The 20,947-nt window shown below is 44.5% G+C and overlaps 1 protein-coding gene across 1 annotated transcript in view; it reads right to left on the bottom strand.

Annotated features, from left to right (window-relative positions):
* Positions 1-560: 560 nt before the first annotated feature.
* The window catches only part of tmem178bb (transmembrane protein 178Bb), a 304,690-nt gene continuing 284,303 nt past the window's right edge, over positions 561-20,947 (bottom strand). Inside the window, exon 4 of the mRNA XM_048549058.2 lies at positions 561-1,158. Coding sequence (XP_048405015.1) covers positions 908-1,158 — 251 coding nt within the window. The 3' untranslated portion in view covers positions 561-907. The remainder of the gene's footprint in view (positions 1,159-20,947) is intronic.

The raw sequence follows: 20,947 nt of genomic DNA, 5'->3' as shown, positions 1-20,947 counted from the left end.
GAAAGGAATAGGAGGATGTGTATTCGAGTTACAGTAAACAAAGTGGCAGGAGAATGGTGTCGCACATAATTACCAGCACAGAGCTGTCATTGTATGTAGGCAAGACTAAATTGAAATTCAGCTCTGTGAGCAAATGAGAGCCTTATCCTGCTAACCCGACACTGTAGAACTAGACAAAGGATCTGAGCTGTTGCACATTGTGAACCGAAACCAACATCCAGACACCGACACTAAACAACAGGGAGACACGGAGAAATTTAATGCAAAGAGAAAGCTCAGCGTGAAGAACACTATTGAATGTCAGCAAGGCAGACCTCAGCCCTTGTTTCGAGTTCAGATTCCAGTAACACTTTATTTCCACAGGGAAGAAAATAAATTACAGTTTCACAAGATACACTGATAATAAAACACACACACACACACACATAGACACACACACACACACACACACACACACACACACACACACACACACACACACACACACACACACACACACACACACACACACACAAACACGCACGCACACAAGTCAGTATGAAAATGATCTGTGAAAGTACTCCCGACACACAGAGTTCTGCGTTTTAATGGAAGAGAAATCTGTACACTACAGCAGGTAAGTTTGGGACATATCCACCATGGTGAACCGGACTAATCGAACCTATTCATCAGCACAACAAAAGTGTCAGACTGTTGATCATCTCCATTGAATGTAACAGTATAGATACAGCATATACATAAAGTTCTTCTTCATTGAAAGAAATAAGACTAACATATAAGTCATAAATTATACATTGCTCAGGGTTTGCTGTCCAGCTTGTGCCATCAAAGGTCCATCAAGCCAGGCACCGAATGAGCAAGACTGTTGGGCTGGTCTCCCTTGATGTTAGGCTGCTTCCTCCAGCTCTTAGCATACAGTGCCGTTTTCTGGTCTCGATTTCGGGTAGCTCGTCCTGGGGACGGTTTGGACAGACGGTGCCAGCGTGCAGAAGAAACCAGCAATGAGTGTCAACCCGAGACCTCCCCAGGCGCAGAACATGGACCAGCCGTAGCCATGACTGATGTCGTCGGGGAGACCGTACAGGTATCTGGGGTAGCGGGAGAGTTCAAAGTTAATTCCGGCGACACAGGTACACAACGAGATGATGCAAAATGTCCCTGCAGCAAAGAAAAACACACAAAAACAAAGAGTATTCGATTAGAACTGGGCAGTTAAGTATGGGGATTGGGAAACAAAGTACACATCAGCTGGTTCTGGTCCGCTCATGTTAACGCAATGATCAAGAAAGCACAATGACATCTCTACTTCCTCAAGGACCCATGTAAATTCAGCATGTCCACAAGGACTCTTGCTAATTTTTATTGATGCTCCATAGAAAGCATCCTATCTGGAATGCCTCACAGCTTGGTAAGGCAACTGCCCTGTCCAAGACCACAAGAAACTACAGAGAGTTGTGATTACAGCCTAGTCCATCACACAAACCAACGTTCCATCCATTGACTCCATCTATACTTCACACTGCCTCAGGAAAGCAACCAACGTCATCAAAGATTCCTCCCACCCCAGTTTGACCCCTTCCAGAAGATACAAAATTTTGAAAATATGTACCGACAGGTTCAAGAACAGCTTCCTCCCTACTGTTATCAGACTTATGACCAGGCTTCTTGTTTATTAGAGTTGATCTTTCTCTGTAGCTGTAACACTATTCTGCATTCTGTTCTATTAGCCTGATGCACTTATGTAAGGTATGATTTGTTTGGATAGCATGCAGAACAATACTTTTCACTGTATCTCGGTACATGTGACAATAATCAATCAAATCAAATCCATGTAGCAACAGAATGTTCCAGAAGTGGCACACTTTAAGAGTCAGCATTGACCTAGGGTGCAGCAATAATTCATTCAGAGATTTCAATGGGCAAACCCACCCAGAGTATCATCACTATCCTGTTCAGCCTTTGTGCTTTACCATATTTCCATCTGACTTTACTCTGCACACTCCCTCCTCCTGAAATCTCTCCCTTTGGGAGACTGTGCTATCAGGCTGGTCCAGAGTCTAATACAGCTCACTCGAGGCAGCCTTATCCCTGGAAGTGAGTTCAATCATGAGAAGGCATCACTAGAGAATAAAAAAGAAACCTCTTAGCAGTAGAAGTGGAAATGCTTCTGACTATTCCCCTGAGCAGTTTACACATTTAAGCTTGTTCAACAACCAGATACCAACTTTCATTCACTCCTGGAAGAGCTTGTAACATCTTCATGTTCATTAACTTCTGCCTCAGCCTTCAGCACAGGCTTAACATTGACTGGATTCATTCAATGCCTCCCATTTGACCAAATCTGTTTCCTTCCTGGGACTTTTGAACACAGCCATGTCCATCTCAGAAGAATTTAGTGTCAGTATATTTGAAAATGCACCTGACGCAAAAACTGCAGGCTCCCATTTCTGACAATGTGAGTGTTACCTTTAAATTATGTAAAACCATGAAGAATATAAAAGTTTTCCAAACTTTCTTTTGGCTGGCAATGGTGACATATCATCACCAATTACAAATCAGTAATCTTAGAGTACATAGTATCAACACTAGTGTGAACCCAGTGTTATACAGTGTCAGACCTGTCCCCACCGTTACTGTACACAGTGTTATACAGAGACCGACCTGCCCCCACCGGTACTGTACCAAGTGTAATACAGAGACAGACCTGTCCCCACGAGTACTGTATCCCAGTGTTATACAGTGACAGACCAGTCGCCACCAGTACTGTACCCCAGTGTTACACAGTGGCAGACCTGTCCCCACCAGTACTGTACCCCAGTGTTATACAGTGACAGACCTGTCCCCACCGGTACTGTACCCCAGTGTTACACAGTGGCAGACCTGTCCTCACCAGTACTGTACCCCAGTGTAATACAGTGACAGACCTGTCCCCACCAGTGCTGTACCCCAGTGTTATACAGTGACACACCTGTCCCCACCGGTACTGTACCCCAGTGTTATACAAAGACAGACCTGTCCCCACCAGTACTGTGCCCCAGTGTTGTGCAGCCTTCATTATGTTGGTGAACACTGCTCATAGCAACAAGCCACGGCTGTTGTATAACAGACTGATTTTCCCATTTTTGTGGCAAACTAGATGTAAATTTTGTGCCTACATGTCAATTTTACTCAAATCCCAACATCAGCTTGTGCTGCTTCCCCTCTCGACTATAGATTGTCTAGAGTTAACTGAATATGTTCGAGATTGTTCAGCACTCACCGTGAGTGGATACTTGAAAGGAATAGAACATGAGAATAAGCTGTGGTGGCAGCACAAATAGATGCCGAGTCATAATGTTGATGATATTGGCTTTTAGTTCGGTTTGAAGTGGGCTAAATGACGTGGGCTGTTTGCATAGTCTGCCCTATAGTTCAAACGCACTGATTCGCCAGGGAGGAAAGGGATTGTTAAATTATACACTTGAAGTAAATTTCTCTCATTACTCGCTGACAGAATAGGCTGGTAAATGGATGGCGTTTGAATGTAATAAAATGTTTAATTGGCGCACACTTAAATAGGTTTCATTTCAACATGCCACCAATGACTTCAAAGTGGCATACTCACAGTTACAACATATAAATTGGTCAGCAGAAGCACAGCTATTTCCAAACAGTTTCTTCTACTGAGCAAATGAGATTTGAAAAGGCTTTTGATCAACCCCAATAACTGCCTGGCTTTGGGGACTGATGCATAATCATGAATTCATACTGGTCTAAAAGCTTAATAGATGTCTTTCAACTTGCTAAAGAAATAGAGTATAGAAGTTAGGGATGTGTTGCTGCAATTGTACAGGGCATTAGTGAGACTGCACCTGGAGAACTGCATCAATCTTGGTTCTATTACTTGAGGAGGTATGTAGTTTTACTGGAGAGGAGGTCCACGAGCTTGGTTCCAGAGACAAGGGGTTTTCATATGAACAGTGATTGAGAAGTTTAGGCTTATAGTCTCTGGAGTTGAGAGGAATGGAAATTAGACCTCTTTATTGACTCATTCAACCTTCCATACATTGAACTGTATTTGCCACCAATTTGCCCTATTCTGTTATCTGGCACTCTTGTGTTTTACTGCAAATTTTCTAAAGTAATTATGAGAAAACCGTAATGTTGTTGCTTTCGTGTTTGTTATTTCAAATAAACTAAAGAGTCAGATCAAATCAAATTAGGGTTGACAGCCTTTAAGGGATATTGTAACAGGACAACGCTATTTGAAAGTAAGCTGCTTAACATTAAATTATAATGTAATTTTTTGATGGGTGATGATACGTACCAGCCCCTGCACTGCCCACCAAACATGAAACGTCAGTTCTGGGGCAGGAGGGACGGACTCCATCTGAACAGGGCCGGGTGCAGTGTTCTGGCGCAAGCAGTAAATAGGGTGGTTAATAGGACTTTAAACTAGTAACTAGGGAGGAAGGAAGAAGTGAGAAAAGAGGGAGAGAAACAATTAATGGAAGGCTAAGCAGCAGGTTAGCAGGTGACCAGGAAGCTTCAACTCCAATGTCAATTCGGAAAAAAGTTAAAGGGAAGGAGAACTCAAGAGCTGTTAGTAATGGAGGTGATAGGACTCAATAAGAAGGTGCAAAAACTGGCCTGCAGTCACTTTATCTGAATGCTCGGAGCATTCGAAACAAGGTGGATGAGTTGACGGTGCAAATCATGGCAAATGGATATGATTAGTGGCCATTACAGAGACATGGTTACAGGATGGTCATGACTGGGAGTTAAATATCTAGGGGTATCAAACTGTTTGGAAGGACAGACAGGAAGGTAAGGGAGTGGTGTTGCTCTGATTTTTAAGGATGATATCAGGGCAGTGGTGAGAGATGATATAGGTTCTACTGAACAAAACGTTGAATCCATTTGGGTAGAAATTAGGAACAGCAGGGAGAAGAAGTCACTGATGAGTGTCGTCTACAGGCCCCCAAATAATGACATTGTGGTGGAGTGGGCAATAAACATAGAAATAGCTAATGCAAGTAAAAATGATGCAGCAATTATCATGGGGGTTTTAATCTACATATTGATTGGTCAAACCAGGTCAGTCATGGCAGCCTTGAGGAAGGATTCATAGAATGCATCTGCGATAATTTCCTTGAACAATATGAAATGGAACCTATGAGGGAGCAAGCTATCCTAGATCTAGTCCTGTGTAATGAGACAGGAGTAATTAATGATCTCACAGTTAGGGATCGTCTCGGAACGAACGATCACAGTATGGTCAAATTTAAAGTACAGATGGAGTGTGAGAAGGTTAAATCCAGTACCAATGTTCTGTGCTTAAACAAAGGAGACTGTGAAGGAATGAAGGAGGAGTTAGCTAAGGTAGAATGGGAGCAAAAACTTTATGGTGGGTCAATTGAGCTACAGTGGAAGACTTTCAAGACTATGTTTCACAGTGCTCAGCAGAAGTATATTCCAGGGATAAGGAAGAACTGTAGGAAAAGAGAGAGCCAGCCATGGATGTCTAAGGAAATAAAGGAAAGTATCAGATTGAGAAAAAAAACACATACAAAAAAGCAAAGAGTAGTGGAAAACTAGTAGACTGGGAAATCTTTAAAGGCCAACAGAAAGCCACAAAAAAAGTTATAAAGAAAAGTAAGATAGATTATGAGAATAAACTAGGTCAGAATATAAAAACAGGCAGCAAAAGTTTCAATAAATATGTAAATCGTAAAAGAGTGGCGAAGGTAAACATCGGTCCTTTAGAGGATGAGAAAGCCAATTTAATAACTGGGAATAAGGAAATAGCTGAGACATTAAACAATTATTTTGTGTCTGTCTTCGCAGTGGAAGACACAAATAACATGCCGAAAACTGATGGCAAGAAGGTTATAGCAAGGGAGGACCTAGAAACTATCATTATCATATTTAACTAATTTAGTGGACTTCTTTGAGGGCATTACTTGCATGGTAGGCAATGGGGAACCTGTGGATGTTGTGTATCTGGACTTCCAGAAGGCATTTGACAAGGTGCCACACCAGAGGCTGCTACACAAGATAAAGTTGCACAGTATCACAGGTAATATATTGACATGGATAGAGGATTGGTTGACCAGTAGAAAGCAAAGAGTAGGGGTAAATGGGTGTTTTTCTGGTTGGCGGTCAGTGGCTAGTGGTGTGCCTCAGGGATCAGTGTTGAGACCTGAATTGTTTACAATTTACATAGATGATTTGGAGTTGGGGACTAAGTGGGGTCTGTTAAAATTTGCAGATGACACTAAGGTGAGTGGTAGAGTAAAGTGTGCAGAAGACACTGAAAGTCTGCGGAGGGATGTAGATAGTCTAAGTGAGTGGGCAAAGGTCTGGCAGATGCAGTACAATGTTGTTAAGTGTGAGGTCATCCAAATAGGTAGGAATAACAGCAAAATGGACTATGTTTTAAATGGTAAAAAATTGCAGCACGCTGCTATGCAGGGGGACTTGGGTGTATCGTGTATGAATCACTAAAAGTAGGATTGCAGATGCAGCAGGTAATTAAAAAGGCAAATGGAATTTTATCTGCCATTGCTAGAGGGATGGAGTTTAAAAATAGGGAGGCTATGCTGCAGCTGTATAGGGTCCTGGTAAGGCCACACCTGGAGCACCGTGTCCAGTTTTGGCCTCCTTACTTGAAAAGGAATATACTAGCACTGGAGGGGATGTAGAGGAGATTCACTCAGTTGATTCCAGTGTTGAGAGCGTTGAATTATGAGGAGAGACTGAGTTAGCTGGGATTATACTCATTGGAATTCAGAAGAATGAGGGGAGATTTTATAGAAACATATAAGATTATGAACAGAATAGATAAAGTGGAGGCAGGGAGGTTGTTTCCGCTAGCAGGTGAAACTAGGACTAGAGGGCATCGCCTCACAATAAAGGGAAGCAGATGTAGGACTGAGGTCAAGAGGAACTTCTTCCCCCAAAGGATTGTGAATCTGTGGAATTCCCTGCCCAGTGAAGCGGTTGAAGCCACCTCACTGAATGTTTTTAAGGCAAGGCTTGATAAATTTTTGAACAGCAAAGGAATTAAGGGTTATGGTGAGTGGGCGGGTAAGTGGAGCTGAGTCTCAAAAAGGTCAGCCATGATCTTATTGAATGGCAGGGCAGGCTCGAGGGGCCAAATGGCCTACTCCTGCCCTTAGTTCTTATGTTCTTATGTCTGAAAATTTCCAATGGACACTGGAGGCTCCTTGTCCAAAGACACTCAGATATGGACATAACCACAGAGGACAGACAGATATTTGGTGCTCTCCATTGCTTCAGCCTTATATTTTCCACTTATTTGTTGGGCTCTTCCATCATTGAGGATGGGGATATTTGTAGAGACTCTTCCTCCACTGAGTTGTTTAATTGTCCACCACCAAACAAGACTGGATGTGGCATGTCTGCAGAGCTTAGGTCTGATCTATTGGTTGTAGGATCATTTAGCTGTCTATCACTTGCTGTGTTTGCTGTTTGGCGTGTAAGTAGTCCTGTTTGGTAGCGACATCAGGTTACCACCTCATTTTCAGGTATGCCTGTTGCTGCCCCTGGCATGCCCTCCTGCACTCTTCCATTCAACCAGGGTTGATCTCCTGGTTTGATGGTAATGGTTGAGTGGGGGATTGCTGGGCCATGAGGTTACAGATTGTGCTGGAGTACAATTCTGCTGCTGTTGATGGCCTGCAGCACCTCATGGATACTCAATAGTGAGTTGCTGAACTTTTTCAACGTCTGTTCCATTTTAGCACAGTGATAGTGCCACATGTGATGAAGGGTACTGTCAATGTGAAGGCGGGATTTCGTCTCCACAAGGACTGTGTGATGGTCACTCTTACCAATACTGTCATGGACAGATGCAACTGCAGCCAGCAGATTAGTAAGGATGAGGCCAAGTACGTTTTTCCCTCTTGTTGGTTCCGCCGCCACCTGCTGCAGACCCAATCTAGCAGCTATGTCCTTTAGGGCCTGACAAGCTCAATCAGTAGTACTGCTGCCGATCCACTCTTGGTGGTGGACATTGAAAGTGCTCCCTTCAAATGCTGTCCAACATGGAGAAGTACTGTTCCATCAGGTAGTGTCTGGGACATTGTCTATAAAGTACGATTCCATGAGTATGACTATATGAGGTTATTGCTTGAGCAGTCTGAAAGACAGATCTCCCAATTCTGGCACTAACCCCCATGATGTTAGTGACTTGCACAGTCAACAGGGCTGTTTCTGCTATTGTCTTTTCCAGTGCCTAGGTCGATGCCTGGTGATCCATCTGGTCTCATTTCTTTGAGACTTTGTAACAATTGGTTCAACTTGCTCGGCATTTCAGAGGGCAATTGAGAGTCACCCAGATTGCTGTGGGTCTGGAGTTGCATGTAGGTGAGAGTGCAGACTTCCTTCCGTGAAGGGCATTTATAAGCCAGATGGTATTTCCTGACAATTGACAAATAGTTTACGGTTATCATTAGATTCTTAATTAGACAAATTTTGGGAGATGCTTTATTGAATTCAAATTCCACCGCCTGCCATGGTGGCACTTGAACCTGGGCCCCTGGAACATTAGCTGAGTTTCTAGATTAATAGTACAGCAAAAGTATCACCAGGCTATCACTTCCCCCTTGTATCTATGTCTCGCTTTTAAATAAAGAGTTAGATGGGTCCTAAACACAAGCCACTATACACACTCACTGCCCACTCCCAAAATTTGTCGAGGCATTGAGACATGAATCCTCAAGCCAAGTCTCGCATGTGGCATATTCATAACATCCCCTGGGCACACCCAGAGACCAGCTGCATAGCTACACTTCTGCAAGGCACCATTCTGTAGGAGCACAAATCTCCAGTCAAAGAAATATTCTGGAAGATGTGTCAGCGGAAAAGAATCCAGTAATTTCACTGTTTGTGTTACCTCTGTACATTTGAAGTTATCCTTCTCCTCTTGGTACTGCTTCCTGTTGTTGGGGTACAGCTCCAAAGAGAGCACCAGCCTGCCAGTCTCGCTGTTCAAATTGCTATTCTCCATAGGATAGCTTCACTGTTGATTTCTATGGACAGTGTGGCTTTGGAAGGGATTCACACGGGATGTTCACACCTATCCTCACACATCTCCTTGGTCACACCTTTCAGGGGATGTTGTTGTCTCTCAGCTAATTAAGGGATATGGGGATTGGGCAGGAAATTTGCATTGAGGTAGAAGATCAGCCACGGTCTTTTTAAATGGTGCAGCAGGTTTGATACGCGGAACAATGTACTTCTGGTCCGATCTCTTTTGACTTCGCGTTTACTCAGTGTAGAGCTCAGGCTGCTGATTCTGGGAGGTTCCATCATATTGCTTCAATTAGCTTGTCTCATATTTGCTTGCCATCAGTGACCTGGTACATAGATTTAACATCCATAGTAATGGTGGCAACAACACCCATAATCCTCTGCAATCCAGAAACTACCCTATCCACTGTATGCTTTAACAGAGTGCCCATTGTCCGGGCTGCTTTGCACCTTAAATTCTGTCCAGAACAAAACAGTGCTTGAGGGAAAGTAAGCAAACTTACTGTTTAATTCTAGGAGACATTTTTTAGGACAGAAATGTGACCTGGGACACTTTGATGGTCTATGTGAAACACTGAAAATGTGCTTCAACTCTAATGGCACAGGCTGCCTAACTGTACCTCAGATCCAAGCTAACAAAGTGTGGAGCTGGATGAACACAGCAGGCCAAGCAGCATCTTAGGCGCAGAAAAGCTGACGTTTCGGGCCTAGACTCTTATGTCATCCTGAACAAAGTTGTCTGTTTGATTGTCATCCTATCCATCGCCTTCAATGCTTCCTACCTGTACCACCTCGCACAGTGGTAGCAATGTGTACCAGGTAGCAGCATTTTCTGAACCCATGGTCACTTCTGTCTAGAAGGACAAGGGCAGCAAATGTATGGAAACACCACCACCTGAAAGTTCCCCCCCAAGCCACTCGCCCTGGCTTGGAAATACATCGGCATTCTTTCAGTGTTGCTGGATCAAAATCCTGGCTCCCTCCCTAACAGTCTTGTGGGTCACCCTGCAGCATATGTCCTGCAAGCATATGGATGGTTCAAGAAGGCAGCTCAGCACCACCTTCACTTTCTCAGTGAACCAATCTCCCCGCATAAACCCAGTCTGATATCAGATGCAAAATGAAAGTTAACCCCTTCTCCCTAGTTAATTAATTAATGGCTTTTGCTGTAAAATTCCACCCCTAACACAGAAACATTGCTATGGCGGCGCTACTTTAGCCTCATGGGCTAACTCTTGGAGAAAATGTTTCGCTGTAAGTCCAGTTAAATGTTATGTACATTCACTGAACAATGATCTCCTAACAAGCAGCAACCAAGTGAGGAAAGCATTTCCATCGCTTAATAAACAGGTACACTTTACTGTTTGCATGGTAACATGACAATAAAAACACAGCAAAACAGGTTGACTGTCACATAGATAATAAGGTGTAGAGCTGGATGAACACAGCAGGCCAAACAGCATCAGAGGAGCAGGAAGGCTGACGTTTCAGGTCTGGACCAAATTTCTCATGAAGGGTCGAGGCCCAAAACGTCAGCTTTCCTGCTCCTAAGATGCTGCTTGACCTGCTGTGTTCATCCAGCTCCACACCTTGTTATCTTGCAAACATGAAGATTCAAATAACACAGGCCCCCACAAGGGTGTTACTCCTTATTGCTGATTGATCACACTTCAACAGCCCCATCCTTCACCAGCTTTAGTCTGACACATTTCTGACCCAGTAACCTTTACTGTCCTCAGGTGGTGGGTGGCTGCAACTACATGAGGCATTCCAGGGATTTAGCATCACCTCTCAGGGTTCATCTACACCAATATACTTTACATTGCTGTGTGTCCTGTTACACTGCCTTGGATCACTGACAATCCAAGCCTTCTTCATTTTCCTCCACTTCACCCACTCAGTCAGTTTGTATCCCACTGATTGAGGATAGTTATCTCTTCTTATTGTTAGAAAAAATTCTGGGATGTTCTTGACAAGTCTGGATATCTCTGATAAGTTGCTAGAAATTACTTGAGGCAAGCATTCCATTGACTACAGTTTTTGAAATGTGCTTGGCTATGTTTAAAGATTGGACCTACTCCTTTAAAGTGTCAAACCATTACAGTTTAAACAGCAGCTTGAGTATGTTAAGTTTTGCAAATCATAGAATGCATATGCACCAGTTTTCATGTAACTAGTTTACACTTCCTGAATACTGGCATGTGGCATTTTGTTTTGGTGACCATTAAAATACTGCCCTATACTGAGATCAGAGGGCAGTGTTTGAGGGTCTGGCTATTAGGATTCCTGTTGTTAGGGGAAGTGGTTTTGGTGAAATTTAGTCGGGGTTTCTATTGCTGCACCTGTGGCTTGGGTTTGTATTAGCAATGATAGTGAAACTGGTGGCACTTGTTGTGATTAATCCTGAGGCTGAGCAGTTTTGCTGTCTGCACGTGTGCGGTTATGTGTAGAAATCCAAAAGTTACTGTCAGTGATGCAGCATTAATCCATAGCAAAATCTCTGCTAATCTGTACAGCCATTCCGAGGTTTTCACACATGCCGATCAAATGTGAACAAATTGTCTTTTGGTCTCTGAAGTCACTGCCTTGCACAGACCTTGGCAGTCCTTACTCAGTGGGAGTAAGAAAAATTAAGAAGTATTGCTCCATAGTATATAAAAACCAAAAGAACTGCGGATGCTGTAAATCAGAACACAAACAGACTTTGCTGGAATAGCTCAGGAGGTTTGGCAGAGCTTCTACGTCCAGTTCTGGGCGCCCTATTATAGGAAAGATGTGGATGCTTTGGAGAGGGTTCAGAGGAGGTTTACCAGGATGCTGCCTGGACTGGAGGGCTTATCTTATGAAGAGAGGTTGACTGAGCTCGGTCTCTTTTCATTGGAGAAAAGGAGGAGGAGAGGGGACCTAATTGAGTTACACAAGATAATGAGAGGCATAGATAGAGTTGATAGCCAGAGACTATTTCCCAGGGCAGAAATGGCTAGCACAAGGGGTCATAGTTTTAAGCTGGTTGGTGGAAAGTATAGAGGGGATGTCAGAGGCAGGTTCTTTACGCAGAGAGTTGTGAGAGCATGGAATGCGTTGCCAGCAGCAGTTGTGGAAGCAAAGTCATTGGGGTCATTTAAGAGACTGCTGGACATGTATATGGTCACAGAAATTTGAGGGTGCATACATGAGGATCAATGGTCGGCACAACATTGTGGGCTGAAGGGCCTGTTCTGTGCTGTACTGTTCTATGTTCTATGTTCTATGTTCTATTAACGAGATGCGTGCGACAGAAAAGGAGATGCTTTGAGATACAAGTCTGCTTTTTTGCTCTGGACATTGTGTTTTAACATTGGACAATACAGAATACAGACAAACTCCCAGGACTGACACAGCACAGGGTTAGACACAGAGTAAACCCTCTCTCCTCTTTTGAAGCACCAGTAAAACACCTTCTATTCCTTTAAACTGAATGTAAAACTCTCTCTCCACTGACCCCAATTAACTCCGGGGCAGCATGGTGGCTCAGTGGTTAGCAGTGGAACCCAGGTTCGATTCCAGCCTCAGGTAACTGTCTGTGTAGAGTTTGCACATTCTCTCCGTGTCTGCGTGGGTTCCCTCCATGTGCTCCAGTTTCCTCCCACAGTCCAAAGATATGCAGGCTAGGTGGGTTGGCCATGCTAAATTGCCTGTAGTGTTCAGGGGTGTGTGGGTTATCAGGGGATGGGTCTGGGTGGGATGCTCCAAGGAGCGCTGTGGACTTGTTGGGCTGAAGGGCCTGTTTCCACACTGTAGGGAATCTAATCTAATCTAAACACTCCCAGAACAGGGACAACCTGGGTTAGATAGAGAGGAAAGCTTCCTCTATACACTCCCCGTCAAACAGTCCCAAGGCAGGAACAGTAAGAATGTAGTACAGAATAACGTTCCCTCCACACTGTTTAAACTGACAATAAAGTCTCCCTGGACGCTTTTAAACTGAATGTAAAGTTTCCTCAACACCATCCCATCAAGTACTCCCAGGATAGGTACAACATCATGTTAGATAGAGAATAAAGCTTCCACTACTCCTTCAAAATAAAAGTAAAGATTCCTCTTTTAGGAAGTATCCCTTGACTCTTTTAAACTGAATGTAAAGTTCCCTTGACACTGGCAAGGGAGGCAATGGCCTCATTATGTTATGGCTAAAAAGTTAATCCAGGGACACAGATGATGTTCTGGGGACCCAGGTTCCACAGTAGATTGTAGAATTTGAATTCAATAAAAATCTGGAATTAAGAGTCTGATGATGACGGTTGTTGGAAAAGCCGACTAACTCACTAATGTTCCTTCGGGAAGGAGATTGTAATCTTTACCCAATCTGGGCTATAACTGACTCCAGACTCACAGCAATGTGGTTGACTCTTAACTCTTGACCCCTGGGCAATTGGGGATGGACAATAAATGCTGCCCTAGCCAGCGATGCCCTCATCCTGAGAAAAAGCACAGGGTTAGATACAGAACAAATCTCAATCTACTCTTTTAAACTAAAAGCTTCCTTAACACTGTCCCTATCAAACACTCACAGCATGGGGTTAGATATTCATTAAATAACCATCCACAATGCGCCAATCAGACATTTCTGGGACACGTACAGCACAGGAACAGATATAGATTAAAATTCTCTCTACTCTTTTAAACTGGAAGAAAAGTTCCCCTGACTTTTAAACAGCAGCACTACCTCTATATTGTTCCCATCAACCACTCCGGGAACAGGGACCGCACGGGATTAGATACGGAGTAAATTTCCCTCTACACTGCCCACATCCAACACTCATGAGACAGAGACAGTGCAGGATTAGATACAGAGTAAATCCCTGCCTACACTGTCCATGTCAAACACTCCCTGGACAGGGCCAATGTGGGATTAGATATAAGCTAAATTTGCCTTCACACTGTCCACAGCAAGCATTTCCAGGACAGGGATAGCGCAGGTTCAAATAAAGAGTGAATCTCCCTCTACACTGAGCACATCAAACACTCCCAGGACAGGGACAGTATGGGGTTACATGCAAAGTGAAACTGTTTCTATGCTGTGCCATGAAACAATCCAAGGGACCATACTGCATGTAAGGTTATGTGTTTGGAAATATACAATAATGGGGAGGAATATTGGATTCTTGTGAAAGTACCGATGAAGGTGGATGAAGAAAGGGGTCTGTCTCCCAGTATATCAAACCCTCCAGGCACTGAGCTGACCCTGAATATGTCAAGAGAGCACACAGGATGTGGAGTTACAGAGAAAGAAAGATGGAGTGACAGGTAACCTGTTGCCGTGCAAAGCACCAGTCAGGCCCAAATGGGAGGATCGAGCTGACCAGGACAGAGTGAGAGGAAGAGCTTTCAGAATAACTAGGAGTGCAAAACCGCAAAGCAACCAGGGACTGGGCCCACAAGGAGATACCAGGTTGTACACGAGCAACATTCCCTTCATGATGCTCACCATCAGACCTTTTTTTTTGATTCACTCGTGGGATATTCTTGTTGGTGGCTGGCCAGCATTTATTACCCATCCCTAGTTGCCCTTGAGAAGGTGGTGGTGAGCTGCCTTCTTGCATTGCTGCAGTCCACCTGCTGTGGGTTGATCCGCAAAGCTGTTAGCGAGGGAATATCAGGATTTTGACCCAGTGACAATGAAAGAATGACAATATATTTCCAAGTCAGAATGGTGAATGACTTGGGGCGAGCTTGCAGGCATTGGTGTTCCCAGGTATCTGTTGCTCTTGTTTTTCCAGATGGAAGTGGTTGTGGGTTTGGAATGATTTTTGGTGAATTTCTGCAGTGTAGTACACACTGCTGCTGCTGAGCTTCAGTGGGGGAGGCAGTGGATATTTGTGGGTGTCGCGTCAGTCAAACGGGCTGCTTTGTCCTGGATGGTGCCAAGCTTCTTGGGTGTTGTTCACGCTGCACTCATCCAGGCAAGTGGGAGTATTCCTTACACTCCTGACTTGTGCCTTGGAGATGGCGGACAGGCTTTGAGGAGTCAGGAGGTGAGTTACTCGCTGCAGTATTCCTAGCCTCTGACCTGATCTTGTAGCACATTATTTAAATGAAGAGTTCAGTTGATTTTCTAGTAAATGGTAACCCCAAGGATATGGAGGGATTCAGTGATGGTAACACCATTGAGTGTCAAGGGGTTTGATTGTCTCTTATTGGAGATGCCTGGCATTTGTGTGTTACAAATGTTACTTACCACTGTGAGGACGATCTGGATACTGTCCAGATCTTGTTACCTTTGAACATGGGCTGTGCATCAATCTTGAAGGGACCACACAGGAGAAGGAGATAGCTGTAACCAGATAACTCTACAGAGTTGGCCTCAGCTGGATGGTTCGCTCTGGACTAATAATTTACCAAATTGGATGATGTTTTTATCTCTGCATTGAGTTCCGGTGTCTAAATTTCTTTTCTTCGCTCTGCACTATTGTACTGTGTGGACATTTACAGACTGGCCGAGCTGAAGGCTAAGGTGAGGGGAAGTGGGCAGAAGTGATTTTGACCTGCATTTTGAAAGGTCTGTACTGAAGCAGTTTCTGCAAAAAATGCAGTGGGAGTTCCCAGGCAATTCATGTTCAGCAACACCCCGTTGACAGCAATGAGGGGGGAAAGCCCAGGAAAACTGATGCGGCCTTTGGTCATTTTTTCAATGTCACTGGGTCAAAATCCTGGAATTCCTTCCCTAATTTTGGGTCAGCCTATGCACGTGGATTGCAATGTTCAAAAAGGCAGCTCACCACCCAGCTTCTCAAGGATAACTAGGGACCAGTGATAAATACTGGGCCAACCCTCTGACACACTCATTCCACCAGTGGACAAATCTAAAGTATAATGAGATTTTTTTGTTTATCTGCAGGCAAGCAGATATGCTTTAACATAGCTAGTGAAGATCACTCAGTTAGAATTAAAGAATTACAAAGCACTGAAGAGGCTATTCTTGTTATTATGATTGCATGGTGCTTTATAAGGATATAAGGATCAGAAAGGGTTAAAGCCAATAAGTACATTAAACTTCCCATGTGGCAATATTGTACGGAATAAAGCAGGTGAACAGTTTTGGATGCTGAAGAGGATCTAACATCAAGGTATCCCTCGCAGTTTCTATAATGGTGTCCATCATGCCAATGTAACTTGGACTTACCTGTTGCTATGCATTAAATGCACTCTGTTGAAGACAGGAATGCCTTCTCATTAAACCACTAGGAGGTGCTCTCTTCCACAATTGGCCCTCCCAGGAAAGAGGACGGTGGCAGCACATTTACCAGACAATTCAGTACAACATGATGAACTGGTGACTGCTGATGCAAACCTTGCGACGTGGTAGCAGCGGTGTTGACTCTGCAACAATAAAACGCTGCCAGCTGCAGGAGATGCCAAGGTTCTTCGGGGACGGTTCTGGTAAGATGGCTCAGGCAAACAGTCAGTGACTGAGAAAGCAGAACATTGGGGAACAGAAGAGAATCTCATGGCAAGATTCCACAAGGCAGCATCCACTGGGAAAAGAAAGCATTTCAGGTCTGGTGAGAGACACATGGCGGTGTGTTTGACATTCATGGAGCACCAAACACTTTGGGAGAGTTACAGATGGAGTCAAGTGCAGGAGATCTGTAGGATCAGTCCTGAGTTGGGGATCAGCTGGAAAGTGGAATCAATGTGACATTAAAATCCCTGGCGGCAGAAGGGAAAAGGGAACAGAGAGACCTACATACATAATTCTTTGAAATTTGCATCATGTGTAGACAAGGTGGTTAAGAAGGCATTTGGCATGCTTGCTTGCCTTTGTTGCTCAGATGTTTTGAGTTTAGGAGTTGGGATGTCATGTTGAGGTTGTACAGGATGTTGAAGAGGCTGCATCTGGAGTATTGTTTGCAGTTCTGTTCTCCCTGTTACAGGAATGATATTATTAAGATGAAGAGGGCTCACCAGAATGTTGCCAGGAATGGAGAGATTGAGTTATTAAAAATAGACTGGGAAGACGAGGACGTTTTCCACTGGAGCGTAGGGGGTTGAGGAGTGACCTTATACAGACATTAATAAAATCATAAGGGGCTTACATAAGGGTCTTTTCCTCAGGGTGGGGGAGTTCAAAACTGGGGGACATATTCTTAAGGTGGCAGGAGAAAGATTTATAAAGGATATGAAGGGCAACTGTTTACACAGGAAGTGGTTTGTGCGTGGAGTGAACTTCCGGAGGAAGTGGTGGATGTGGGTACAGTTACAATGTTTAAAAGACATTTAGATAAATACATGAACAAGAAAGGTTTGGAGGGGATATAGGCCGAGAGTTGGCAAGTGGGACAAGTTTAGTTTGAGATAATGTCGGAGTGGACTTGTTGGACTGAAGGGTCTGTTTCTGTGCTGTATGACCCAATGACTCTATGACTACGACTCTAAGGCACAGGGTGGGGGAGCTGGAAGAGCCTACTGCTCAGAATGAAGATCGCAACTAAAGTGAGCGGGCAAGGGAGAACAAGGACCCCTGAAACAATAATAAAATGAGGCCACAGGCACGGGAATGTCACAAGGCCATAACAAAGGGCAAGCTGGAAGCCAAAGCAAAGTTTAATGAAAGAAGCAAGTTAGGAGACAGCGGAAAAAAAGGCAGTCCATCCGTTACTTAAATCATGGTAAAAGTGGGAAGCATTTAGTCAGACCGGAGCTGTGAAGCAACGGGATCATTATAAGCACTGGAGTCAGCAGTAATCATCCAGGGAAATCTGTTAACGCAACAGGATTCATTTTATACAGCTGTGAACACAGGGATTCATTCGGGACAGCTGTCAAAAGAATAAAAATCGTGGTTAAAGTCACAGACAACAGGGCCCACTTGGTGAAGCCGGAATCATTCATTAAAGCCATGATTAGCAGAGTACATCCAGAGAAGGGCAGGAAACGTGTATTATTCTTGGAGAAGGAAGGCATCGATCCTCCATTTTGGCCAAGTCTGTACAATTGTTCATTTTGTCCCAGACTCAGCCAGTCTCAGCATGACTCCCTGCAGAGTGCATCACCTCACACTTTTCAGGATTAAATGCCGCAGAGCTCAGGGTTTTATTCACACAGTTCCTGCAAATTGGGATTCAAACTCAACCAATAAGGACTGAAGGCATGATGTGCAAGATTCCACAGAAGAGACTACTGCACAGATCGGATACTGAATGTCCAAGGATTTAGGACAGGGACAAGAGGAAATTGGGACCATAGGAAAGGAATGGCCAATTTTAACATAGATAAGCTGCAGAGCTGGGCTGAGAGGTGGCAAATGGAGTTTAATGCAGACAAGTGTGAGGTGATGCACTTTGGTAGGAGTAACCGGAAGGCAAAGTACAGGGCTAATGGTAAAATTCTTGGTAGTGTAGATGAGCAGAGAGATCTCAGTGTCCATGTACACAGATCCTTGAAAGTTGCCACCCAGGTTGACAGGGCTGTTAAGAAGGCATACAGTGTTTTAGCTTTTATTAATAGAGGGATCGAGTTCCAGAACCAAGAGGTTATGGTGAAGCTGGACAAAACTCTGGTGCGGCCACACTTGGAGTATTGTGTACAGTTCTGGTCACCGCATTATAAGAAGGATGTGGAAGCTTTGGAAAGGGTGCAGAGGAGATTTACTAGGATGTTGCCTGGTATGGAGGGAAGGTCTTACGAGGAAAGGCTGAGGGACTTGAGGCTGTTTTCGTTAGAGAGAAGAAGGTTGAGAGGGGACTTAATTGAAACATGTAAAATAATCAGAGGGTTAGATAGGGTGGATAGGGAGAACCTTTTTCCTAGGATGGTGACGGCGAGCACAAGGGGGCATAGCTTTAAATTGAGGGGTGAAAGATATAGGACAGATGTCAGAGGTAGTTTCTTTAGTCAGAGAGTAAGGGAAAGGAATGCTTTGCCTGCAATGGTAGTAGATTCGCCAACTTTAGGTACATTTAAGTCGTCATTGGATAAGCATATGGACGTACATGGAATAGTGTAGGTTAGATGGGCTTGAGATCGGTATGACAGGTCAGCACAACATCGAGGGCCGAAGGGCCTGTACTGTGCTGTAATGTTCTGTGTTCTGCGTGTGCTATCTCTGTGAGGCACAAAAGCACCCCCTGCCCTACCCCCACCCGCCTTAGATGGGACAATGGTCTGTTTCAGCAGGAGAAAGGTCTTCTGTGAAAGAAATCCCAGAAGTGATTTGGGCTCCAATTTAAAGGGACTTAAACACTTAATTCAGTCAAGAAAAGTGAAGGGTTGTCACCACATCCACCTGATAGGTATCTACGGCCGAAGAGAATATGTTCTGAAGTGCCCCATTCTGTGATACAGAGCCTGTGTCCCTCCCCCTTGACCATAAGTCCTGGGTTCAAGTCTCACCTGCTCCAGAGAAGTGTAACAACATTTCTGAACAAGTTGATCAGAAAATACATTAAATTTAACAGAAATGATCTGGAGAATAAACTGACATAGCAGAGGGAAGGGAGGTGAGAGTTGGTCTGTCGGTGCAGGTGGGTGGGGAGAGCCTTTGATGGTCGGGCAGCGGGTGCTGGGGGACGTTGTGCTGGGGGAAAGAGAGGACCACCACAAGCAAAGGTAGTTATTACAGCAGAACAAAGGTCAGTGAGTGAGTGAGTGATTTGGAGAGTGAGTGTGTGAGTGAGTGAGTGACATGGTGAGTCAGTGAGTGAGTCAATGAGGGTGAATGAGTGACATAGTGAGTGAGTGAGTGAGTGAGTGAGTGACATGGTGAGTGAGAGAGAGTGAGAGAGTGACATGGTCAGTGAGTAAGTGTGAGTGAGTGAGTTACATGGTGAGTGGGAGTGAGTGAGAGTGAGTGAGTGAGAGTGAGAGAGAGAGTGAGAGAGAGTGCGTGACAGAGAGTAAGTGAGAGTGACTGTGAGTGAGAGTAAGTGTCATGGTGAGTGAGTGAGTGAGTGACACGGTGAGTAAGTGAGTGAGTGAGTAACACGGTGAGTATGTGAGTGAGTGAGTGTGTGAGTGTGAGAGTGAGTGAGAGTGAGTAATGTGGTGAGTGAGTGAGTGTGTCTTTGAGTGAGTGACATGGTGTGTGACTGAGTGAGTGACACAATGAGTGAGTGGGTGAGTGAGTAAGTATGTGAGTGAGTGAGTGAGTGAGTGTGTGTGAGTGAGTGTGTGAGTGACATGGTGAGTGAGTGTGAGTGAGAGTGAGTGAGTGACATGGTGAGTGAGTGACTGAGTGGGTAAGTGAGTGACATGCTTATTGAGTGAGTGAGTGAGTGAGAGAATGAGTGACACAGTGATTGAGTGAGTCAGTGAGTGAGTGACATGGTGTGTGAGTGAGTGAGTGAGTGACACGGTGATTAAGTGAGTGAGTGAGTGACACGGTGAGTGTGTGTGAGTATGTGAGTGAGTGTGAGTGAGAGTGAGTGTGAGTGAGAGAGTGACACGGTGAGTAACATGGTGAGTGAGTGAGTGCCATGGTGAGTGAGTGAGTGACATGGTGAGAGAGTGACATGGTGAGAGAGTGAGTGACATGGTGAGAGAGTGAGTGAGTGACATGGTGAGTGAGTGAGTGACATGGTGAGTGAGTGAGTGACATGGTGAGAGAGTGAGTGAGTGACATGGTGAGAGAGTGAGTGACATGGTGAGAGAGTGAGTGAGTGACATGGTGAGTGAGTGACATGGTGAGAGAGTGAGTGACATGGTGAGAGAGTGAGTGAGTGACATGGTGAGTGAGTGAGTGACATGGTGAGTGAGTGAGTGACATGGTGAGAGAGTGAGTGAGTGACATGGTGAGAGAGTGAGTGACATGGTGAGAGAGTGAGTGAGTGACATGGTGAGTGAGTGAGTGACATGGTGAGAGAGTGAGTGAGTGACATGGTGAGTGAGTGTGAGTGAGAGTGAGTGAGTGACATGCTTATTGAGTGAGTGACAT

The sequence above is a fragment of the Stegostoma tigrinum genome, chromosome 18, assembly GCF_030684315.1.
Source record: "Stegostoma tigrinum isolate sSteTig4 chromosome 18, sSteTig4.hap1, whole genome shotgun sequence".
Taxonomy (NCBI): domain Eukaryota; kingdom Metazoa; phylum Chordata; class Chondrichthyes; order Orectolobiformes; family Stegostomatidae; genus Stegostoma; species Stegostoma tigrinum.
The sequence above is the reverse complement of the archived record's forward strand: the minus strand, read 5'-3'. Positions and strand labels throughout refer to the sequence as shown.